The sequence below is a fragment of the Ruditapes philippinarum genome, unplaced genomic scaffold, assembly GCF_026571515.1.
Source record: "Ruditapes philippinarum isolate M1 unplaced genomic scaffold, ASM2657151v2 ctg333_1_1_1_1, whole genome shotgun sequence".
NCBI classification, from domain to species: Eukaryota; Metazoa; Mollusca; class Bivalvia; order Venerida; family Veneridae; genus Ruditapes; species Ruditapes philippinarum.
In genome coordinates, this window is record NW_026864795.1 from 279617 (window position 1) to 306869 (window position 27253).

Here is a 27253-nt window from a genome sequence, read left to right on the forward strand (position 1 = left end):
GGGGTTTGTCTGAATCTAACAAGAATTTTTTTTTCACAGTTCATATGTAAAAATTTAATAAAAGGAAATTTATTTGAATGTTTTTTCATCAGTTGATATTACTACTACAGGGAGTTCAACAAAAGATAAAAGTTACAAATCTGAAGTCGAGCAATTACTAATGTTATAAAGTATCATTTCATAGAAAATGATGTAGAAACTGGCTGCAGTTAATTAACTTCCTAGTTAAATGGCGGTAATTGAGATGAACTTAAGACATAACTATTTTGAGGAAGATAAAAGCTATCAGGACATAATCAAGGAAAATCTATTTACTAAGGAAGGTTCTCGAATACTATAGTTTTGACAATGAATCAATTGTTAAAGATAAAATCCACTTGTTCATTCAGGCAGTCTCATTTTAGAAGCCAAAATGAAGACACTCGTATTTTTTATTAAGGAATGATCTTAGGGGAATAGAGATGGAAAATAAAACAATTTCAGTAACACCAAAGCATAATAAATGTGTCGGGGACGAGGAAACAGGTGATATAGAAGATGTGAAGAATGAGAAGAAGGGAGAATTAACAAATGAAGTCAATAAAACTGACGATACTTTTATACAAACTGAGATAGGACGAGACTGTCTAACAGCTGGGTGGACGCTAGAAGAACAGGATTTATTATGCTTACTTCCGGTGAAAAAGTCTCGACAAGAAGAATATAAAAACCAACGAGGTTTCCTAAAAAAGTGTAGAAAACCATTTTTGCCGAAACACGGTAAGTAATATTTGACAGATTAGAGCATTACTATAGTGTTTGTTTTAGAGTATGCGATACAACTAATTAAAATGCGATATATATATTTGATTATATTTGATCTGGCTGATTAACTTTTGTGAAATATAACATTTCACGGCCTAACTTTTTTCGTTGTTACCATGAGAGACTGGCTGATAAACTTTTGTTAAATATTTTCTTATGAGAGACTGGCCATACTGCTTATGAAACAATTGTATATATGAGCCGCGCCATGACAAAACCAACATAGTGCGTTTGCGACAAGCATTGATCCAGACCAGCCTGCGCATCCGCGCAGTCTGATCAGGATCCATGCTGTTCGCTTACCAACCCTATTACAAGTAGAGAAACTGATAGTGAACATCATCCAGGCTGGTCTGGATCCATGCTGGTCGCAAACGCACTATGTTGGTTTTGTCGTGACGCGGCTCAATTGTGTACCAGTTGAACATATGTCTTAGCAATCCTGTCCTGTATTTTATTAAGTGCCTGCTTTGGATATGACTTAAAACAGTAAGAGTTATAGAATTGTCCGGTAGAATTAAAATTAATTGCCTTAATTGTTAAGTGAAAAAAGATAAAAATTCTTATTAGAAACACAATGGTGATGCACTTTACAATGATTTTAATAACTTTACTTTACATGGAATATAAATATATTCTTGCACTAATGTAGGTATTGATTTGGACAAACCCCTTAAACTAGTTGTTGCATGGTCAATGCATTACGTTTAAATAACACGAAGGAAAAATATAACCTTTTATACCACTCATATTTTTTATGCACATCTCGATATAAATATCTATTTTGAATAAAGTTTTAAGAACGTGATAGATTGGTATATTTTCGGCATTTTACAGTCGATCCAAAATTAGACACTGCTTCGAAAATTGATTCCTTATTTTAATTAAATTATTTTTGTATTCGTCGATTTTATCCCAATATAGGGTTTGATTTTATGCTTTTCAGTGGATTACTGATTTATCCGTGAAAATTATATTTGATAATTTCAGTGAAAATTATCAAAATATAATTTCACACTTTTCAATGACGAAACTACTTTTTTAAGATTTTCCCCATGTGGTACCTCAATTTTATTTTGGCTGACAATTCTGACCATGTCAGGCTGTTTAAAGAAAAAGCAAAGCTGACATTGATAAATAACTTAAATGTCAAAAATAATAAAAAGAAGAAAACTCACTTCTATTCATTCAAATTCCAATCACCAAATTTCGTCTCTAAATTTTTTTGTTTCATTTTTACAGTCTGAAAAATACATTCCTTCCACATGCAACGCTGCTCTTGATGACATCTGGGCATATTAAAGTATCCTACGAGCAATAACTGCCGTATGCTTTATGAAAAATTGAAAAGCAATGACAGCCATCACTCGAAGAATAAGTAAAACAACCCAGCGTTCCTGAGCCAGATTCCAAGTTTTCCATTTTCCTAGCTGTTTTAAATGTTTTCCCATCTGTCAACACTTATTTTTTGTCTGTTACAATCCTAAAATAAGTTTTCTTTCTTTTAAAAAGGTGTATGACTAACAAATCCAAATGATATCCCTCTGAATCATACACAATTATTTTCCTCCCGTGAAATACACAACTTTAAAAAATGGCTACCGTTTACATTTTACAAAGCCAGGTCTAATATAAATTCGCAGTAAGTAACAGAAATATGGATGGATGGTTGGACTTTTTCTCCTACAAGAATTGTTTGTTTTTATTATTAAAACAAGCGATCATTCATATTTTTTTAATAAAATGAATAATATCACCGTCATTTAACGTTGATTGTCGGACTTATTTTTCAGCTCAAGACTTCTTGTTTTTAATGAGAAATTCCGACTAAATGGGGCTCTCAATGGGGAAAACAGATTTTAATATTAACGTTTATATTATGGAAATTACGTTTTAACTTGTTTTTAAGCATAAAATAAAAAGAAAATTTGTTTGTTTATTGTGTAAGATGTAATTTTATTTCATCTCGTGAACTTTAAAAACAGTATTCTCAATACTGTTTTTAAAGCCCACTCGATGAAATAAAATTTCATCTTTCACACAAACAAACAAATATCCTCTATGTTTCTCAGCATTTTTACATTTTGTTTAAGTAATATTTCATTACCAGGAGGACGTATTTAAACCCGAGACTGCATGTGAGCTTCTGTTGAGAAAAAGAAAAGAAAAAAGGTGCATGAGCGCTATTCTAGTATAAAACTACACATCTTAAAATGTAATTCCGCGATCCGTTATCTGCAGTGCGTATAAAGAAACCACGTTGTGTCATGCTTTGTAATGTTTTGTACTGGGGCCGTCGTGTGTAGTTTATTTATACTTGCCACCAGTTGACCATATGGGCGAGTATTAGTCACTTTAGATATTGGAGGACAGTGCAGGATACAGAAAGATGCCCCGGTGCCAGAAGCTTTTCCTGATTCTTAAACGTGCCAAGTATTGAAACTTCCATATACGTGACCTCGATCCAAGAGACTGGGGTCGACATTGCACGAGTCACACATATGCGCCCCGAGTCACACATAATTAAAAACGTGCGACACCACGTGGTCACGAGAATCTATCTTTGCTGAATATGTATACCTATCTGCCCAGTTTTTATCCAAGAATTTAGACTGGACATAGCTGAGATATAAGTTTTCTCTTCGAAATTAATGTTTTTGTTACTTTAATTTTTTGTAAGTGATATTTTTTACCATTATACATGTATATTTATCAAGCGCCTGGTGACAAATTTCAAACATCTACGTTATTTGAAAGCTTGATACATCAGATGAGAGATAAGATCGAAGATAAAGGTTTAGTTCCACATGATGTGTATCCGGACGGTAATTGTTTGTTCTCGGCTATTGTTGATCAACTCCGTGTCCAGGGTGACTTTAGTTTCACACCACACACATTAAGGCAGTCTGCCGTGAACTATCTGAGGAGGTATCCAGCAACAGTACGTACAAGTCAAGCTAAATAACTTATCAAAATCATGATATTGTATGCTAGTAAAGCCGTCTAGAAATTGAGAGTATATTTTGTATATACATGGTAATTATATACCTATAAATGAAATATTGAAAAATATTGATGATGCGTATTTTCATTTTTCCGTATTTTCACTGTAAAATTTTTTTTCACTGCAATGAAACATAGTTTCTGTATTTTCATTGGTGTCTTGCCGGACTACTTTCTTCTAAATTGAGTCAAAACAAAAAAATTAAGGGGTAGTATTTCAAATTGTAATGTGAAAAAAGAGAGAGAAATATGTATATAATAAACAGAAAATTTAAGTATTTTTTCTTGAGATATGAAAATTATCATATTTCACTCGTGGCTACCGCCACTCATGAATATTTATTTTCATACCACTCGATGAAAAAAACTTTAATGTACTAATCAACAGGATATTATGTACATGTATTTCAAACGAACGAAAATTATATAAATTCCGGCCAAACTTTATACGGGTATAAATGAGTAATTTGCTTAGTTTGCCTTTAGAAACTAAACGTTTCCTTAAACCCGTAGCAGGAAATATAATGTATGGTAACTTGAGATGTACAAAATTTATTTTAGATGAAGCTAAAACTGAGTCTGCTTACATTTTGATTGTTGTGCCGTTCTCTTGTTAACATTTAATGCAAAATGCAGAAAGTGTCCAAAAGTTAGTTTAAAGATAATGTTTGAATGTCAGGTCAATATTTTAAGATTTTCATTTGATTAAAGGACGATGGAACCTCGTTATCGATGTTCCTTAGCGATGGAGAAGACTGGGAAAGCTACCTACTCCGTATCAGTGAGGACGGTGAATGGGGGGATCATATCATTCTAGGGTAAATATTTGAATTACTGTATCATGCTATTACATCATACAATAATACAAGCGAGATAAACAGAAACAACAATAAAACAAGATTGCATTTGAGAAAAATGCTATTCCACCGCATTAATACAACACTAAATAGTAGCGTAGGAACAGATTTTTTTTGTTTCTTTACAATTGAAGATTGTCATAATGCATAGATCCCTGACCTATCTAATTCTTATTACCAGATTAGTGGTTGAATCTATTGTTAATCCAATAAAAGATCGGAGTAGGAATATATCAATGCACTTGAGTCTAGTGAATTTGGTGGTGAAGGTCCTATTTCACACAGCCTAAATTTCATGACTGCATCAAAAGACAACATGTAATACACTTTGTCAAAATCTAGGTCAGCTGATATCAAAGTTCACTTTTAATTTTGACACTAGAGGCAAAATTTGAACAACTTTGGTAGAGTACCTATAGATGATATCATTTAACAAATATTAAAGCTCTAAGCCTTGTTCCTTCAGACAATAATATTTTTTTTACTATATGTATATATTGAAAATCAATGACCCCGGGGCGGGGACATTTTTGACCCCAGGGCTATTATTTGAACAATCTTGCTAGAGGTTCGACTTCACAATGTTTCATGCAAAATATCTAACCTTTCAAGGCATTTGTCAATTGCTTAGAAGAATTTTTTTTTAAGTTTTCAGACTAATAAGTTTTTACATGTTAAATATAAGGAAAATCAATGAACCCCCGGGGCGGGGCCGATTTTGACCCCAGGGCTATAATTTGAACAATCGGGTAAAGGTCTACCAACAATGCCTTATGCAAAATATCTAAGCCTCTAGGCCCTTTTGGGTCTTTACAGTAAGGTATTTTAAGTTTTTACTATATGTACATATAGTGAAAAATCAATGACCCCGGGCGGGGCTGATTTTGACCCCAGGGCTATAATTTGAACAATCTTGGTAAGGGTCCTACCAGACAATGCCTTATGCAAAAATATCTAAGCTCTAGGCTTATGGGTCTTTAAAGAAGGTATTTAAGTTTTTTACTATAAGTATAAAATATACGTGGAAAATCAGTGACCCCCGGGGGGGGCCGATTTTGACCCCAGGGCTATAATTTGAACAATACTTGGTAGAGGTCTACCAGACAATGCTTATGCAAAAATATCTAAGCTCTAATAAGCCTTTTGGGTCTTTAACAAGAAAGATTTTTTAAATTTATTTCTTATAATTCTTTTTGGTTGCCATGGCAACCAGATTTCTGCATGGAATTAAATTCTTTGGAAGCTCTTTACCCAAGGATCAATCCTGCCAAGTTTGGTTGAAAATGGACTAGTGGTTTTTCACAAGAAGATTTTTTAAGTTCACTATATAATCCACACACACACACACACACACGCACGCACGCACGCACGCACGCACGCACACACACACACACACACACAGGTGAATCGCTATATGCCACCGCATCGCAGATGCTGCGGTGGCATTAAAACATAGACAAACTTCCAGTCAAGTATGGTAAAGCATTAACACAGTTACACGTGCCCAATGATGACGTAAACTGGTACCATGACTACCGAACATTTTATTGTAAGCACAAATTTTCCCCAGTAAAAAAACAGCATAGAGAACAGGCGAAGTAAGACATAAAATTTTCTGTTTCCTATCTTAACTTATCGATCATGATGTTGTTGAAATAATATAGAAACACTGAAATATTTATACATATGAAATAAGTATAGTTTTATAACCATGTATCGTTTTCAGAGCTTTGACAAATGTTGTTGATGAGCAAATAGTCATTTTTGGAGGAGCTACAGGCGACAGAGAAACCGTTTTCTATCCAAGATCCCTGACAAGTTTGTATTTATCAGATCTATATTGTGATCTTCTTTATGAAAAGTCTCATGTCGTCGTACTTTTATAATTGAGTTAATCACGATTAATATATCGCCTTTTGTCCTTTGGAATCATTGAATGCCGCTCCAGTCGTGAGAGATGTTGCACTTAAAAATTATCTCTCTTGAACAGCTTCAATCAAACCGAGTCTGCAGTTTTCATGTTATATGGATGTTGTTTTTTTGCTTCCGAGAGAAAACCACTTTTTCAGATCTTTATGTTAGATTCAAATAAGGACTGTGATGTATATAAGATTCAAATAAGGACTGTGATGTGTTTCGATGATGAAACTTTGATATATTAATACAACAAAACTGAATTTCGTTGACAATATACAAATAATATGATCGCTCAGACAAATATGAATGAAGTTTCTTGTAAAAAGACTAATCGTAATCAGTCTCATATATTTTTGTTGTTTATATTGTTTCTACTTCTACTTCTAAGTTGGTCATGTCTGTAAATCCGCTGTGCAGACATTAGCGACGAGTGTTGATGTGAAATGTGCTCCATTAAAAACGTGAGCTAAAACCTGTCCCCCATGCGCGGCACCAGGCGTTCGAGTTAAAATAATGTGAATCGTGACGTGAAGTAAAATCCAAACATGTATGTACACTATACACGATGTTTACCTATTTACACCAATACGACGTAAGACTGGACAGCAGTCTTAAAACTGTCCAGGTTGTCCTCAGTTGTGATGTTAGCTGGTAGAGAGTGAAATAAGAATCCCTAAAGAAAGCCCAACACGGCCAAATTGAAAATGTTGCAGGCTCGGTTTGATTGAGCCTGTTCATGGACGGTACTGTCAAGTGAAAACTACCGTCCACCCCCCTAGCACCGGCTTAAGCAGAATTCAACATTTAACATGAACTGGTAAAATTTAGAATTTTGAAACATCCGCAGATGTGTTCATATGGCGGTTATCATGGAACCTTCAATGTGACACGCTAGTGCCATTCCATGAAAAGCGGCATATGGTCTCCAAGTAAAAAAAATGCATGTGCCCCAAACGAGAAAACAATGGGCGGAACTAAATAAAATGGAATTTTGAAAGGGGATCTGAGGTTATGAAGCCTGCATATCACAGATATGACGTCAAAAGACAAATTTAAAAAGCAGGCCACATATCCTTAGGGTGATTCAACAGTATTCAAGGTAGGAATACTGGAACCACCCAACAAGAAAGATGCCGAATAGAAAGAACTAAAATAACACAAACACAACAATTATGTCGTGCTGAACGATCTTTAAGGATCGGAAATATAACATCCCTGATTGAATGTACGGGGCGACTTTTTACGGCCTCCACACGGCACAAACAACGCTGATGTGGCGATAAAATAGAGAGAAATAAGAATCCCTAAAGAAAGCCCAACACGGCAAAATTGAAAATGTTGCAGGCTCGGTTTGATTGAGCCTGTTCATGGACGGTACTGTCAAGTGCAAACTACCGTCCACGCCCCTAGCCTCGGCTTAAGCAGAATTCAACATTTAACATGAACTGGTAAAATTTAGAATTTTGAAACATCCGCAGATGTGTTCATATGGCGGTTAACATGGAACCTTCAATGTGACACGCTAGTGCCATTCCATGAAAAGCGGCTTATGGTCCCCAAGTAAAAAAGTTGTAGGTTGTAGTGGTAGGTTGTTCCAATAAGGCACAGTTCTTGGAAAGAATGAATGTTTGTACGCATTAAGTCTGCAGTGGTAAGTGACGAACTTTACCGAATGTGTGTATTTTGTTGACAGTTGTGGATGGTATTCAACTGGTACAGCCACCAGGTTATTTAACACTTTATACATGAGAATTAAGTCCGCACACTGACGACGTTGTTCAAGTGTTGGCCATTTTAGTTCGTGTAGCATTGATGTTACGCTAGACGGATTATTACGGTTGTATGGCTTATTTATAACGAATCTTGCCGCGTTCCGTTGTATTTGTTCGATTTTCTTTGATGTATTAAGTTGTTGAGTTGTTGAGGATTCCAAATTGGCGACGCATATTCCAGTTTAGGTCGAACCAAAGTTTGATCAGCTCTTTCTTTTACCGTGGTCGGACAGTGTTTTAAGTTCATCTTGATAAAACCAAGAGTTCTAGAAGCTTTTGCTGTGATTGAATCGATGTGTAAGTTATATTTCAGAGTATCTGCTAGTTCAACTCAAGATATGGATGGTTTTTAACAACATGTAGTGATTGATTTTTCATTTTGTAGTCAAACACAGATTAGTTACGTTTATTTGTTATTGACATGGTCGCACTTTTATCGACGTTCCATTTGCCAGATATAACTCCAATCAACTAAAGTGTCCAAGTCTTTTTGTAAAATATTGTGATCTTCACTGTTGAGTATGGGTCTATAAATTACACGTCAGCAAATAGGCGAATTGATGACTTATATAATATCCGAAGCGATGTCGTTAATATATAGTAAAAACAATGCAGGACCAAGCACGGTTCCCTGAGGCACGCCCGATGTTACCAGTGACGGTCTTGATGATTCGCCGTCTACTACCACTCGTTAAGGAATTCATTAATCCACAAATTGGTTTCATTACGTATACCATAATATTGCATTTTCACAAAGAGTCTCTGATGTGACACTTTATCGAAAGCCTTAGAAAAGTCAAGCACCGCCATATCAACCTGGTGACCAAGATTAACACTACGAGCAATGTCATCTGTAGATAATCAAAGTTGAGATTCACACGAGCGTTTAGCCCTAAACCCATGTTGGTTTTCGTGAAGAATGTTCTGGCTGTCTAAACGGTTCATTACTTGCGAAACTATTATGAGTTCAATCATTTTAGAAACAACTGCGGTTAAACTTACAGGGCGGTAGTTCGATGGTTTGGCACGGAAGTGTCATATTGAAGGTTCCATGATAACCGCCGTATGAACACATCTGCGGATGTTTCTAAATTAAAAATTTTACTATTTCATGTTTAAATGTTGAATTCTGCTTAAGCCGGTGCTAGGGGGCGTGGACGGTAACTTGCACTTTCCAGTACCGTCCATGAACAGGCTCAATCAAACCGAGCCTGCAACATTTTCAATTTTGCCGTGTTGGGCTTTCTTTAGGGATTCTGTATTTATCTATTTTATGATCATATCCGTGTTATTTGTGCCGTGTGGCGGCTGTAAAAAGTCTCCCCGCCCCGTACATTTAATCAATGATGTTATATTTTCGATCCTTGAAGATCGTTCAGCACGACATTATTGTTGTGCTTGTGGTATTTTTAGTTTCAACTTTTCGGCATTTTCTAGTTGGGTGGTTCCAATATTCCTACTTGAATAATGTTGATATGCTGCCTCCTTTTTAAAAATTTGTCTTTTGACGTCTTATCTGTGATACGCAGGCTTCATAACCTCTGATCCCCTTTCAAAATTCCATTTTATTTAGTTCCGCCCATTGTTTTCTCGTTTAGGGAACACGCTTTTTATTACTTGGGGACCATACGCCGCTTTTCATGGAATGGCAAGGAAGTGTCATATTGAAGGTTCCATGATAACTGCCGTATGAACACATCTGCGGATGTTTCTAAATTCAAAATTTTACTATTTCATGTTTAAATGTTGAATTCTGCTTAAGCCGGTGCTAGGGGGCGTGGACGGTAACTTGCACTTTCCAGTACCGTCCATGAACAGGCTCAATCAAACCCAGCCTGCAACATTTTCAATTTGGCCGTGTTGGGCTTTCTTTAGGGATTCTGTATTTATCTATTTTTTTGGTTCTGTCGCCTTTTTTGAAAATTGGTACAATGTTAGCGTTTTTCCAGTCCAATGGTACTTCAGGTTTATCAATTGACTGTTGGAATAAAGACTGAATAGTTGGTGCTATTTCAGTTACACATTCTTTCAAGACTATGATAGGTATTTTATCTGGTCCAGAGGCTTTCTTATGATTAAGTCTGTTAATACACTTAACAACACTATTTAATGTAACGTTTATCTTGGGCATCGAGCGGTATGGCGAAGTTCCTTTATTTGGTAGATTGTCCAAAAATTCTTTCGTAAATACTGAACAAAATTGGTTTTTCAGCATTTCTGCCTTATGACTAGCGGATCCGGCGATTTGACCGTTGTTTTTCAATGTTCCAATCTTCACACTGTCTTGCTTACGTGACTTTATATATTTCCAAAAGGATTTCGAAGATTTATCATTTTCTGGATCAAGAAGATTACTAATATAATTGTAGTAGGAAGTATGTAGTTTATTCCTTACAATTTTGCGAAGGTCACTAAATTTTTTATAGTCACTTGCGCTTTTACTTTTTCTTGCAATGTTATATATGTAACGTTTTTTTCTTAATAAGACGTTTGATGTTCTTTGATAACCACGGTATATCCGATTTCCATTTTACAGTTTTCTTCGGTATGTAATGTTCCATTGATTCTAATATCACTTGTTTAAAATTGTTCCAGTTTATTGTTGTAATGTATATTACGCAGAAACTCGCGCACGATCTTTAATTTTCGGCCAGTCGGCTTTTCTATAATTGAACACAGTTCTCGGCGGTAGTTTGTTGATAACCGGCTTTATAAATGTTGTTACGGATAAGATATCATGGTCACTAAGCCCGATAGGCGGTCCGACTACGTGTCGCTGTACAAGTGTTGGATGGCTCGTAAAGAATAAGTCTAAAATCATACCCTTACGTGTAGGGGTTCTAACAATTTGAAGTTATATCGATTAATTTATCACAAAAGTCTTATCCCTAGCGTTTGGCAATGTACACCCTTTATCCCAGTCCACATCTCCGAGGTTGAAATCACCCCCTAGGAATGTCTTCATATTTTTGTATGGAGAAGTGCACTTCGCTTTTAAAAGTGAATTTTCAAGTTCATCCAAAGTTTCTAAAGTAGCCTTTGGTTCTCGATAGAAAGATCCAACTAAAACTTGTTCATTTTTGTCAATTTTGATTTTAGTCCATTTTATTTCACAGGCAGAGTCTAGATCTGAACATTCCTCAGCTTGTAAACCAGGTCTAACCATTATAATAACACCACCATCTTTCCTGAATATTTGATATTTGTCAATAGATGGAATATTTGTTGGCAAAAGTTCAGCACTCAGATCTTCACTATTCAAATTCGTTTCAGTGTCTAAGATAACATCCGGCGCTTTACTAGCTATAATATTGTATAACTCTGTTTCCTTATTGCGAATACTCTGAAAGTTTATCACTTCAAAGTTCAAGTGAGACTTATTATCGTGGAATGTTCTAGAAAGCGAATGAATACTATCCACAGATGGGTTATCACTACTTGGTTCCATGTCACCCAAAATGATGATGTAAGTTCAGATTCAACACTACCCGAATGTGTCGATGTTACATTAGAAATAACGAATAAAAGTGTGATGCTGTACAAAAGCTTATTATGATGTTGTTGTTGTTCGTCACAAGTTTTGCATACCAACCTTTACAATGATTTCTTGTAATATCCTTTAGTTTTCCTTTCATATAACAACACGTAGATGAATTCACTTATAGTAAATATCTGAAAAAAGTGATCCTCGGAAGCATCAAAATTAGCAAAATAACATGAAAATTGCAGACTCGGTTCGATTGGGTCTGTACGAGTACATGAGGGATAATGAAAAAGTGCAACATCCATTACGCCCCGGCTTAAACGGTACTCAATTTTTAACACTTTTAAGTGCTGGAATCAATGATCCCTAAGGACCAGAAAAATAACTCTTATGCCATCCATAACCATGTGATATAAAACTTAATGATTCGGAAATGTATAAAAATGTATAATTGAATTATCTAAAAAAATGAATAAATAAACTTACAGGGAAACATGAGGTTTCGTCTTCAGGACAAGACAAGACAAATGAATATAACCCCATCTTTGTTGGTCATGTTAGTGACAGTCATTACATTAGTCTACGACCAAAGAATTGGCAACAAACCCTGCTGAATGGTATAAACATGTTTTCAATACAAACGTTTTCTTTTTTTAAACCCGCGATAATTTAAATCTCGCGATAAATTGGATCGAATTCTAACCTAACATGTACAAATGCAAATTTTGAGTTAAGCATTTTTAACTTTAGAATGGTTTGATTTGACATGTCTAATAATGCGATGTCATTCTATTCATTGAAGGTTTGCAGAATGGAGAAATAATGAGAAAGACAGCACTTAGAGATAAATCTATGATACAGTTTCCCGTGCAGCGCTTTAATATTATATTGCGATACATGATCAAGAATAACCTTATACAATCTCATTTATCACCTGTTGCTGACAGCTTGTCACAGCTTCTCATTGAGGAGAATGGATATCACACTGAGAATTTTGGATCATTCATTTGCAAAATGGTCCCGTATAAAAGCAAACAGACAGGTTATGCTAAGAATCCAGATCATGAAAAAGAAAATGAAAAAGATACTCTAAAAGCCAGCCTGACAATTTTCGAAATTCCTCATGACACCGATATAGTGACACAAATGACCAATTCTAAATCGGTCGATTTGTTGTTTGCTAGAACAGAACAAATGACTGCTGGTCATCTCAAACTATCTCCGTGTGAACCGAAGTTATGGCGCGGACAAACAGTATCTTCCATTGGGGGACGCATATTTTTACAAACGAATGATACATGCCATGACTCCGATAGCACACTGTTTCCACCGGGATTGTTCCAACTGAACATCGACATGCATTTTGTGTTAGCTTCCGATGTTCCCTAGGCCCAGATACCTTCAATGAAATGGCGTATCGTCACGAAACTGTCGGGTTCCAGAGTAAACAAGCAGTAAAAATCCGATTACAGAAAAGGTTGTCAATATTATTTCCAGTGACCTCATTTGCCAGAATGTCAATATAACTTGATGATCCTGCCGTTTATCTAGGACCGTCAGTGGACCATACATGGTGTTACTCATTCGCCGCTGCTGAAAAGGAAATATCCCGTATTCTTTCATCTGAACAAAGGCAGTGTTTTCTGGTATACAACACGCTAGTTGACATGATTTTGAAAGACATTGTACTACCAGCTTCAGTTGTCAAAAGCGTTTTCTTTTACGCCTGTGAGAATATCACAATGTCAGTGTGGAAGTCAGAGCCAGTCGAATGCATATTTCTGCTATTGAAAAAAATTTCAATTTGCATGAAGACTCGGCATCTTCCACATTATTTCATGCCTGAAAAGAATTTACTGGAGTCCATTCCTCGGAAAACAACTGACGAGTGCTTTGAGAGGCTAGAAAGTGCAAGAATGCAGCCATTTGTTCTAGTGTATCTCCTACTTGATCAGTACACGGATCTTTCGTCAAATATAGAAACTTTTGTTGAAGATATGATTGAGAATATCAGCTTTTATTCACAGAGTAGGCAAAACATAAGCAGACCTCCACGTAATTCATTTCAGAAGGACTCACAGTTCTGTAAAGATCTTATTTGCGAAGGGAACTACCAACTTGCCTTACTGGTCGTTCAGGATATTTTAGAAACAAATGGGAAAAGTTTAAATGCAGATGGCGTTGGACTGGCTGTCGACGTAGTCAGGGGGGTTAGCATAAGACAGTTATGTTGTTTTGGATTGTATGTTGACATTCAACATAAAACCAATTTGACAACAGAGCTGTGTAAAGGATACATGTGTGTTAGTGTGTCTGACGTGTTGGGTCCGGAATGTTGCGCTGATTTACCTGATACAATGGTTCCAGAGTGTTTTAGCATCTGTAACGGCGACTTGCAATTTGCATTGGATGTTTTTGACATATTAAAACAAGTTGTTAGCTTAACAACTTTCATCAAATGTATAAAGTTTTACCTGAAAAGATATAGAGATTTAGCAGGAGATTCCCTTATTCTTCCGGATATTGGATCGAAATTGGTCAGACGTGACTTTACAAGCAGAGGGATGAGTGTTGTGGGGGCGACAATGTCTACAACAAGTCTCACATTGTTACATTCGTTGTATGTAAATCTATTTAATACATGTAGACACCTCTTCGTGGAAGAATTTCGAGAAATGATGCCGACATTCGTGTTAATTGCAGAAAGTCTAGGAACGGCTTTGTCTTTGAGAAATATTGACATCATGCAGCTTGCCTTAGACGGGGCCAAAACATATCAAAGAATCCAAAACAGGTATCTAAAAAAGTAATCAAACAAGAAACAATGATCCAAAGAGCAATATTATTGAATTGAACACTGTGACGGAGAAATTATTTAAAATGTATAACTTGTAGGTACATCTATATACGACATGAAACAACCAAATAAGAAGCTCAACAATACCGTAAAACGAAATAATTAATTATCACGTCATGGATTCATTGTTTTGATCATTACCAGAAATACTAGTAGATCGCGATGAAATTTAACAGTATCTGGTTCATTCTGGTAGCTCTTTTACATTAACTTACAATATATTATATGAAAGGATATCTAAATGCATGCTTCTCTGTATATACCATTCTTTGAACAAATATAAATGATCTATATGTTACATGATGTATATAGTGCCGTAGCAATATTTGCTATCGTGACATCACATTGAATTTTCCCCACGCATGAGCATTCGAACTGATGACTGAAGATATTAAACATTCAAGAATATGATATTACACGTTTACATAATTATGTAAACAAACATATGCTTGTTAATGTATTAATTTGTTTGTAGCATATATGTATAACTTTTATTTCTTTTGACCGTTTCTGAAAGATCTAGAAGAACTAAGAAGTTATTATACATGTACTGAATACAATGCCGGAATGTATTATAAATACAAAATGTGTTGACTATATATGACTTGAGTATTATTCTCATAATTATATATGTACAGTAACAGTTGTACATGTAGCATGAAACAGTTGTATACGAGTAGCAGTTTTACATGTATAAAACGATGGCGGCATTGCATGTTATATGAAAGGTAATACGTTATCCCCAATTAAACAGATGGGATAGTCGATTACACGATATTTGCACGGCATGAAAAAGTAATGCAACACGTCATATGACGTCAGATATGACATCTGTTAACCAAATGAGCCGCGTCTGAGAATACATTATGTAAATGAGAAATGCATTTAGTTCAATACCTTGCTATGACATTGACTCTTGATATTGCAAGCAACACATCTACTTATGGTCATATAAACTACTTATTTAAAATCCTATCAAGTATGCAGAAAATACAGACACATACCCTAACTGCGCTCAGGGGAAACAAGAAGAGAAATATACTAAGTGTAATCCCCTGCTGTGACTTTTGGCATAGTAAAATGGAATTTGCAGGAAACGCGTCCTGACTTCATGGTTTGTTTGTTTGGGTTTTACGTCACACCGACACAGTATAGGTCATTTGACGACGTTCCAGCTTTACTGGTGGAGGAAGACCTCAGGTGTCCTTCCGTGCATTATTTCAGGCACGAACGGGCACCTGAGTAGAACCACCGACGTTCCGTAAGTTAGCTGGATAGCTAACTTTATGGTGGTCATGTGTACTAATAAATGATAAAATATCATCATCCAGAAGACAAACTCAAACAGCAATTGTGTTAACATATATATGACCAACTCGTAAGTACACTCCCCTGTGTGAGCAATTTTAATCCTCGGACAAGCCTTCAAACTTTTGTAGAAATCTTGATTTATATCTGTTCTTTGGGCATTGTTTATTCCATCAAAATTTTTTTTTACATGTTTTCATATACAAGTATACATAAACTTAATGACTCTCTTATTGATGGGTCAAATTTGACCCTGTGGGGACTTTGTGCCTTCAATGAGCAAAACAGTTGCAGGAGGGGTCCTGGATTTTAACAAGAGGGCCATGATGGCCCTGAAGTCGCTCACCTGTATAAAGGCCCCAGAGCGAGGCCAGTTTAAACCCCAGGGCTTTTACTTGAACAAACTTGGTAGACACCCATTAGAAGATGTTTTATGCTAAACATCTAAGGTCTAGCTCATTGATTTTTTTAAAAAAAAAGATTGTTTAAGTTTTAACTATACTCATATAGTTAAAAGCAATGACACCCCTAGGGCGGGGCCAGTTTTGACCCCAGGGCTTTTATTTGAACAAGCTTTAAAGACACTCACTAGAAGATGTTTCATGCTTAATATCTTAACTCTAGCTATTTTGGTTTTTTCAAAGCAGATTTTTAAGTTTTTGTTATACACATATAAGGAAAATCAATGTCCCCCGGGGCAGGGCCAATTTTGACCCTAGGGCTTTTATTTGAACAAACTTTGAAGACACTAACTGGAAGATGTTTCATGCTTAATATCTTAACTCTAGCTATTTGGGTTTTTTCAAAGAAGATTTTTTAAGTTTTTGCTTTACACATAAATAAAATCAATGATCCCCGGGCAGGGCCAATTTGGACCCCAGGGCTTTTATTGGAACAAACTTGATAGACACTCACTAGAACATGTTTCATGCCAAATATCTAAGCTCTACCTCTTTGGGTTTTTTAAAAGAAGATTTTTTTTTAAAGTAAAGTATTTGCTTTACACATATAAGGAAAATCAATGACCCCCGGGGCAGGGCCAATTTTGACCCCATGGCTCTTATTTGAACAAATTTAATAGACACCCATTAGAACATGTTTCATGCTAAATATTTTAGCTCTAGCTCTTTGGGTTCTTTAAAAGAAGATTTTATAAGTTTTTACTATATGCATAAAGGGAAAATCAATGACCCCTTGGGGCGGGGCCAATTTTGACCCAAGGGCTTTTATTTGAACAAACTTGATAAACACTCATTAGAAGATGTTTCATGCTAAATATCTTAGCTCTAGCTCTTTGGGTTATTTAAAAGAAGATTTTATAAATTTTTACTATATGCATTTAGGGAAAATCAATGACCCCCGGGGCAGGGCCAATTTTGACCCTAGGGCTTTTATTTGAACAAACTTTATAGACACCCATTAGAAGATGTTTCATGCCAAATATCTAAGCTCTACCTCTTTGGGTTTTTTAAAAGAAGATATTTTAAGTTTTTTCTATCGGTTGCCATGGCAACCAGAGTTCTGCATGGAATTAAATTCTTTGAACAATTTTTAAAGGTGACCACCAAAGGAACATTCCTGTGAAGTTTGGATGAAATTGGCTCAGTGGTTTATGAGGAGATGTCATTTAAAGTAAAAGTTTACGGACGACGGACGGACAACGGACGGACGCCGGACGAAAAACGATCACAAAAGCTCACCCTGTCACTTTGTGACAGGTGAGCTAAAAAAAGAGAGAGTGATGTCATTTAAGCAGTGCATGCTATCATTTTATCAAACATGTCATATACACTTATATGCAAAGATTGCTATATGCACACACATAATGTTCACAAAAGTACAAATGTATGGAATTGGATAAAGCATGGTTATAAAATAGGCACAAAACAACTATCATAACACAATTTACTGCACCTTTTTATCAAATTTAACAAACAATACAAACATTATACATCACAAAATTAATTATATATAATTCTAAGTAACAAAAATTTTATCTTATGATTTACAACACATTTAACACATTCTTGTGTGATAATGGTAACCAAAACATATTTCTCTCAACAAAATACATATGTACCAATATGTAATAATATAATATTAACAGAATGTAACCACATAGAAAATATAAAGCCCCAATATCCTTTAAAATAATTACATTGAACATGTGATAAGCTTGTAGATAAAAAATTTCACACACATTAGCTATACTTTTCTTGTCTTAAAAATTGATACATTACAGTTACAAGGAACAGCAGAAGCAAACTATGTTTCAAGTAATTTACCAGTAAGTTTCTTCTGTGAAAATTTAGAAAGGACACACAAAAACAAAAGCTTTTGTGATATACAAATAAAGCATCTTTTTGAAATAATGGGCCTTTTACTAAAAACCGTGTGGTATGGAATAATTCTTATTTCATTGCAAAATAAAGATGAAAATTCTACCTGTTATATTACACGAAATTTTGAAATCTGCTAATGATAATGACACAGAATGAGTTATCAAATAAAATGGTGGAGGGAATAACCCCCAATGCTGCCACAGTCATGTTGTATGTCAAATTCATACAGGTATGTTACTGAAAAAAAAAATTTTGTTTTATACATTGACATAAACCTAGTACATGTAATTGAATTCAATGATTGAAAATCTATTAAAAATTCAATTATTTATGATTAATGATAGTATTTCAATTAGTGAAAGTTCTTACTTCCTAAACATGTTATATGATTTAAAATATTACCAGCCTCTGCAATATAACAATGCTATTTGTTGCCATAGCAACATTATTTCTCAAAATAGGCACAAAATTAAACAATGTGTATAATCTCTATAATCCCATCTATGAATGCGTCCTCAAGTTTCATGAATATATTTCTAATTTTTTTTCATTTTTGAAGGATCCTGTTTTTCAGACAGGACAAACTTATACTGTTATAGTGCACCTGTAATAACTAGAACTGCCACTGTCATGGCGTGAATAGCCTAACATACCATTTTGAAAGAATAAGCAGTGGCCATTTAGAGCTCAAGGACAAATTCCCTGCCAAATCTGAGGTTACTAAGCCAGTGCATTGCTAAGTTATGTACTCTACATGCTTCAAAAGTGAAAATGTCAAAATCAATACAATGCGGACAGGCATTCTTAAGCATTTGAGCAGACAAGCGTTATTATAGTAAATCCCCTGTTGACCTCTGACCTTTGACAGTCACCTAAAAACTCAAAAGGGGTGTACTACTAGTCATCACACCGTTAATACCAAAATATGTCTATCAAGACTGTTGACCAAACGCATTCTTAAGCAATTGAGACTGACAAGCTATTTTAAAGTCAAAGGACCCCTTGACCTTGACCTATTAGACCCAGTGACTTCAAAATCAATAGGGGTCACCTAGATGGATCATGCATCAACCACCATGCCCAGACTATGAAAGACTGTGGGTTAAAGGTTCTTAAATGATTGGCGGAAACAAACTTTTTGAAGTCAAAGTCCTTACCTTGACCTCTTGACCCAGTGACTTCAAATCAATATGGGGTCAATTCTACTCATCATGGACTACTCTAACCTTTAAGCTGCATTGATGATGTTTATATGTCATAATTTTTCAAGTTCGCCATGATGCATGTCATATTTCCTTACCATGATATGCCATATTCTCATTGCCATTAATTTTGATCCATATTTCTCAATCAATTAATACTATTGTTGATGCTATTAAAACTCTGATGCTCTTTTTGCCAAAGTGCTTTCAGTACCAAAACAGTTAACCTTTTAGATTTTGTACCATCATTCAAAATGTATTCCTACCTACAGTATTAAATACTTGAGAACATCGATTTGCAGTTTATTTTGTAAATTTAATAAGATGGTTTTGAAAATGTTTTTTTCCCTCGTTGTTGGAAATGATCATTTTTATTGCAGTCTTAATGTTTGAATTAGTTCACATTTTCACCTAAACTGTATTCTGACATTTTCTGTTGTGATGATTCATGTTATGTAACTTAATTGTGATGTTTGTATTCTGATCTTACAGGTATTTTGATTGATTTGTTCTAATGGGATTACCAAGAAGGAAACTCTTGGGAAGTTTCTTTCAATTTGAATTCTTCATTGCACTTAAAGCCCTCAACATTTTGTTTCCCTTTGATTTTACCAAACTTCACAGTGTTTGCATTACATTCAAATATTGTTTGCGCTATAATAGACTAGATATACAAGTTCTTGAAACTACAAAGTATATCTCTTATGCAAATTGTATTGTAATTAGCAAATATTATTGTTTGAATTGTGTTAGTTGTGGTAGATGCAAAATGTTTGTTGCATCTGTTTGATAAAATGGAAGTTAGACTACAGACTTTACTTATTCTAAGCAATTGCTGAGTATTACATGGTTTCAAATATACCAAGTTTCATGTTTTCTGAGACTTACCGTTGTATTTTCCATGCAAAATTTCATGAGACAAATGTATTAATAGAATTTATTGTTCAGTCTCAAGTTAACTTAAGTTTGGGGAATAATACTTAGCTTACACAGTTGCTATCAAGTTTTGTCTTTTGATATGATGTTTATATTTGCCAATGTTTAATCACTCAAGATTGTAAACAAGCGTTCCATATGATAATTTCTAAAATCAATTATTGGCTTTGCCAAAAAGATGTTCCATGTTACACATAAACCGTCTTTGCATTAAAGTTAGCCATTGTAGTTTATTATTGTTCTCAGTGAAAGATTTGTGTCAGAGTTTCACTTTAGTCTAGTTATATCTCTATTGGTCTAGTCAGTATCTAGTCTTGCATCTTTCTACATGATATAATCTTGACAAAAATATTAACTTTGGATCTAACATTTGCTAATGAGTAAAGGTTAGTCGTTGAGATGTCTGCCAGTATGTTTGTTTATGGCTGACATGTCAGATGACATTCATTTTCTCATTTCTGCAATATTTTTATTTTTGGCTTTTCAATTCGTATCACTCATCTATGTTTTTGAACGACTGCTTGTACATTTTCTGTATGCCTAATTGCGATGTGTCATCAGAATCTACCCACTGATTGGAAAAATTGGTTATTGTTCTTGGTTTTCAGCGGGGGGGGCGGGGAGTGTTATATTCCTAGATGTAGATGGTAGAGTCTGTTAACATCAAAATTAGTGTTGTCACACCTTTAGTTCGATTAGATGTTAGGAACTAAAAACTATTATTTTTGGAACATTGTTTTTGTATGCAGGTTGTTAATCAAGTGTAACCGTGATGGAAAACAAAATAAAAAGATCAATGAAACTTTAAAAAGACTTTTAATATAATTCCCCAATTACTTAGAAACACAACAAATCAACCACACGTTATTGCTTTTTCATTAATTTATGTGTTATAATTTAATCGCGACCGAAAAAAGTATGGCTTACAACATACTTAAAGATATCAAAGAAGTAAAAGTTATACAATTGTTATATAGTATGTTTTTCTACCTTCGATAGAATTTACTATTCTGATTATATATAATGATTAAATCATCTTAAAAAATGGTTGAAATTAATTTTTTTTTCTTTAAATCACAATTTTTTTAAAAAATAAGATGGTGATTTTAGTATTTTCACGATGTATTCAATGGAAAATTTAAACTGGTGCAATTCTTTTTTTAAAACTTTGCACGATTAAAAAGAACCATAATTGAAACACATTTGAGGGTCACCATCCTATTTTTTTAGTTATCAGTCCAGGAATGTGTGTTTTTTTCTGCGCTGTTACATTTTTTTTCTTATTTGACTTTATAAAAAAAACCCTAAAAATTTTCAATATAGGGCTTCTACCCTAATCGATGATTTACATTTCAAATTGGTGCATAAATGGAGTGAAACATGAATCTTTAAATGCTAAAGACGTTTTCAGGAGCTTTCATATAGACATATAGTCAAAATTAAACTTTCTAATAGCAATAATATGTAAAAGGCCAACAAAACGTCACGCGGACGAGACGGAATTAAATAAATGTAATTATATAAGTGACGAGGCGGAACTAAATGAATTTAATAGCATTTAAATTATGATTTCTGAGCAAATTAGATGCTTGCCACCCTAAGAAATTAGCGATAAATGTAAATATTGTGTCAGAAAAGTAGCAAAATGTAAACAAAGTAGTATTTTGACTTCCATACAAAATACTAAATCACTGTAACTGTACAAACTGCAAAAAATAAAACATGAAAAAAATTTGATGAGATAATTAGCCAATGGTAATTTTTTGGAGCCTATTAAAGTATACCAAAATAAAAACCTTTTGAGAAACATAATTAAAACCATTTCTGAGGCATAATGAGCCTTTTGAATTTATCTACCTTACTTTCCTGTTAAACCCTTCACGAGGACATAGCTATTTTAGGTAGTTTTGAGTCGATTCAACAACAAGCCTTTGTTGCCATCTTTTCAAGAAGGAGACCAAAGCCATTATAGTAATGCAAAGTAATGGAGAGCCAGCCAGTGTAATCAGTAGCCGCTAGGATTTGTTGAATGTATATGAATGGAATTGATATAGGTTTGATTTAGTCAGGTAGGAAATGAACGTGACAGTACAGGACAGATAAATATTCATTCTTTAAAAACAATAATGTTTTTACTTCCTTCTTAAAGGGCATATAGTTTTTGGTCTCCTTGATTGAACCTGGTAAATAATTCAAAAAGTCTGTACAATTGTAATAAAAAGTACTGGCATCCATTCTATTATGAACTTTATGAACATAAAATTACTGGAACTATTCTTTATCTGATAACTTTGAACAGAGGATAGCTTTTGAAAATCATCATGTAGATAGGAAGGGAATTTATCATAAAAGCTTAAACTTTATTACAGTACTCTTATCCATTACCAAGTTTTGCAAAATCTTCATTCAGTGATGTTTATATGGAATAATCAAGATAAATTCTGATATCATTTTACAAGTTGTATTTTACACTTTAGACAATGCCATAAACTTTAAGAGAAAAGAAAATTAAAATTTAAAAAATGATGCAGTTGAACTAAAAAATACTTTAAGGTCTTGGCGTAAATTTAAGTCAACAACATTTTTCTGTCTATTTATAGTCTGGAGTGAACCGTGTAAAATATTTTACCACAATTTTGCGGGAATGAATGCTATTGTCATTAATGTTACTGTAAAAAACACTGAAGTTTTCTTTCAATTTCAATTTGGTTTGCAACAAAATACATTATTTTTTCCCAAGCTGAAGTTCCTACCTACCAAGGCAATACATCTAGATTTTCTATGGGGAGATTTTTATAGCACTAGTCATAAATGTTAAACAATGGCTTTCATTATGGATTAGTGACAGTTATTTCTAGTCATTATAAAGTGATATATTTTGCAGAGACCTTGTTGTTGAATAATACTGGACATTACACAAGTTACAGACATCGCCTGAAAATCATACAAAATGGACATTGGTTGAACAACCTTGAACTTAAGGCTTTCAAAAGTAAGAAGAATTAATCGTTGTGAATTGATTTGAGAAGTACATTGAATATCATTCTTATTTAAAATCACATTGATCAACACGAATTGATAAGTTCGCAAGCGATGTGAAATCTTAGAATTGATTAACAATAAGAGAAAAGCTCATCACGATAAAAAAGAGAAAAATATGTAGCTTATCCAGCCAGCGGACAACAATGGGGCCGGCCGTAATTCTGAAAGATGTATGCGGGAAAAATAAATAACTCATTAGATAATGGTTAACACAATTGTATGTTATATTCGTAATTTTATTTGGAAGCCGCGTCACGACAAAACCAACATAATGGTTTGCGACCCAGCATGATCCAGGCACCAGCCTGCGCATCGCGCGCTTTGTCGCTGCTTTGATAATTACTTTAATAAAAGTAAAGAGTTATAGAATTATCCGCTAGAATTAAAATTGAATTGCCTTAATTGTTAGTGAAAAAGATAACAAATCATATTAGAAACACAATTCGGTGATGCACTTTACAATGTATTTTAGAATAAACTTTACTTCTTTACATGGAATATAAATTTTCTGCACTAATGTACGGTATTGATTTGAAACAAACCACTTTAAAAAGGTTAGTTAGAATTGCCACTTTGTAAAATGCGATTACGTTAAAAAAACACAAAGGAAAATATAACCTTTTATACCACACGATATTTTTTTATGACCATCTCGATATAAATATCTGTTTTGAATAAAGTTTTAAGAACGTGATAGATTGGTATATTTCCGGCATTTTACAGTTGATCCAAAAATTGACACTGCTTCGAAAATTGATTCCTTATTTTAATTAGATTATTTTTGTATTCGTCGATTTTATCCCAATATAGGGTTGTTTCTCAGCATTTTTACATTTTGTTTCAGTAAGTATTATTTCATTAGCACGAGGACTCATTTGAATCCGAGACTGAATAAGGACTTCTGTCGATTAATAAAGAAAAAATTGCATCGCGCTATTCACAGTATTAAAACCTCATACCCAGCTCAAACCGTGTAAATTCCGCTTCCCGTTGCCGTTCCCTTCTCCTACGTCTGCCCAGTGCGTATAAGAAAAACCATTTTCTGGCTTGTTGTCATGCTTGTAGTTATGTTTTGTACTGGGGCAATCGTGCATGTAGTTTTTATAACTCACTGGTTGCTCATATGGCACCGAGTCCTCCAAAAGTGTATTATTGTCATTTTAGATTTTGAAGGACAGTGTAGAAGATGCAGGGAACAAGATGCCCCGATCCAGCAGCTTTCTGATTCTCTTTAACGTGCCAATGTGTTAATTTCCATACACCCGTGACTCGATCCAACGAGACTCGGGTGGTCGACCCATTCCACGAGTCACCCATATGCGCCAGCCGAGTCACTATAATTAAAAAACGCGTGACGGGCACACGGGTGGGTCACGAGGAATCTATCCTTTTGCTGAATATTGGTATACCTATCTGCAAGAATTTAGGACTGACATAAGCCTGAGATAGTAAGTTTTCTCTTCGAAATTATGTTTTTGTTACTGTTGAATTTTTTGTAAAGTTTGTATTTTTTCCATTATGAACAGTATATTATTCAAAGCGCACTGGTGACAAAAAATTTTCAAACGATTCTACGTATTGAAAAAGCTTGATACCATCGATGCCGAGATAAAGATCCGAAAAGATAAAAGGTTTAAGTTCCAAAATGATGTGTTATTCCGGACCCCTTGTAATTTTTGTTTGGCTGATTGTTTGATCAACTCCGATGTGACAGGGTGAACTATTAGTTTCAACACCACACCCACATTAAGGCAGTCTTGCCGTGAAACTATTGAGGAGGTATCCAGCAACATTACGGTATACAAGCTAAAATAAACTTATCAACATCATTATATTGTATGCTAGTAAAGCAGTCTAGAAATTGAGAGTTATATTTATGTATTATAACATGATAATTTATAATACATGAACCTAATAAATGAAAATTGGATATTGATGATGCGTATTTCATTTTTCCCGTATTTTTTCAGTGTAAATTTTTTCTCTGCAATGAACATAGTTTCTTATTATTCATTGGTGTCTTGCCGACTTACTTTCTTCTAAATGAGTCAAACAAAAAAATTTCAAGGCCGGTAGCTATTTCAAATGTCGCTTATTGAAAAAAGAGAGACAAAAAAGTATATAATAAACAGAAAATATTTCTTGAGATAATGAAAATTGATCCATATTTCAGCTCAGTGGCTACCGCCACTTCATTATTCATATATATTCATAACTTTCTCACAGAATTCAGTTTTTTCACCGTGACTTTCATAAGTGAGAGATATAAAAATCTCGACTTATTGAATTCGATCTCAAGAAATGCGCTCCCTTTTCATTTTCCGTCTTTCTCCACTGTAAAAATTGACTTTTCACTAGCAGTGAAACATATTTTCCGTATTTTCACTAGTTGTCTGCCCGGACTACTTTCTTTTTAAATTCTTACAGTACCACAAAACTTTAAGGGAATGTTTTCAATTTATCGCAAAAAAAGAGAAAAATGTACATTTAATAAACAGAAAAATTTAAGTTTTTTTCTATAAATACATGATTTATTTCTCATCTGTGCTATGAAATTTACCATATATTACTCGTGTACCCGCCACTCATGTAAATCATTTTATTTTCATACCACTCGATGAAAATAAATCAGTGTATTTGCATAGAAAAAACTTTGAATATCCTTTATATCATTTTTTTTCATACCATCGATGTAAAAAAAACTTAAATGTACGTTATCAACTAGGATATTATGTCATGCACTTTTTCAAACGAACGAATAATTAGTATAAATTCCGAGCCACCGCCATACGCGTCTTCGATACGTCTATAAATGATAATTTACAGTTTGCCGTTAGAAACTAAACGTTTCCTTAAACCCGTACGCAGAACCAGTATAATGCTATGTAACTTGAGATGTTACAAAATTTATTTTAGATGAGCTAAACTGAGGTCTGCTTACATTTTGATTGTTGTGCGGTTCTCTTGTTAAACATTTACATGCCAAAGATGCCCAGAAGTTTGTCCATAAAAGTTAGTTAAAGATAAATGCCTTTTTGTTAATATGTCAGGTCATATTTTAATTTTCATATTGATATTGGGAACGAGTTGGGAACCTCTTTGCTCGATGCTTCGCTGCCACCCCGAATGGGAGGAAGACTGGAAAGCTACTACTCCGTATCAGTGAGGACGGTGAATGGGGGGATCATATCATTCTAGGGTAAATATTTGAATTACTGTATTATGCTATTACATCATACAATAATACAAACGAGATAAACAGAAACAACAATAAAAAACATAGACAAACTTCCAGTCAAGTATGGTAAAGCATTAACACAGTTACACGTGCCCAATGATAACGTATACTTGTACCATGGTCCTCCCCTCAACCCTCTGTTAAGCACTGTGCAAAATTTTTCCCCCAGTAAAAACATTCAGAGAAGAAACAGGCAGACATGTAAAATTTTCTGGTTTCCTATCTTAAACTAATCGATCTGATGTTTTGACAAATATAAGAAACACTAAAGTTATTTAGTACATATGAAAATACCAGTATAGTTTTATAACCATGTATCGTTTTCAGAGCTTTGGCAAATGTTGTTGATGAGCAAATAGTTATTTTTGGAGGAGCTACAGGCGACAGAGAAACCGTTTTATATCCAAGATCCCAAACAAGTTTGTATTTATCAGATCTATCATATGATCTTCTTTATGAAAAGTCTCATGTCGTCGTACTTTTATAATTGA

The 27253-nt window shown here is 34.5% G+C and overlaps 2 protein-coding genes across 3 annotated transcripts; both read left to right on the plus strand.

The window, feature by feature from the left end:
* Positions 1 to 148: 148 nt before the first annotated feature.
* Positions 149 to 27253, plus strand: LOC132726826 (uncharacterized). Of its 2 annotated transcripts, none has more exons than XM_060712206.1 (4): positions 149 to 759; positions 3522 to 3745; positions 4519 to 4625; positions 27090 to 27253. In XM_060712206.1, the coding sequence occupies exons 1-4, from the start codon at positions 462 to 464 to the stop codon at positions 27247 to 27249; spliced, it is 789 nt and encodes a 262-aa protein (XP_060568189.1). In that variant the 5' UTR covers positions 149 to 461; the 3' UTR covers positions 27250 to 27253. The 2 variants fall into 2 exon arrangements, with proteins under 2 accessions (XP_060568189.1, XP_060568188.1); XM_060712205.1 differs by lacking the exon at positions 27090 to 27253 and adding an exon at positions 6391 to 6909 and having other exon boundaries at positions 151 to 759.
* On the plus strand, positions 12310 to 13226 carry LOC132726824 (uncharacterized). The gene is made up of 2 exons (XM_060712201.1): positions 12310 to 12454; positions 12640 to 13226. Exon 2 carries the CDS (start codon positions 12660 to 12662, stop codon positions 13224 to 13226), a length of 567 nt encoding a protein of 188 aa, XP_060568184.1. The 5' UTR covers positions 12310 to 12454; positions 12640 to 12659.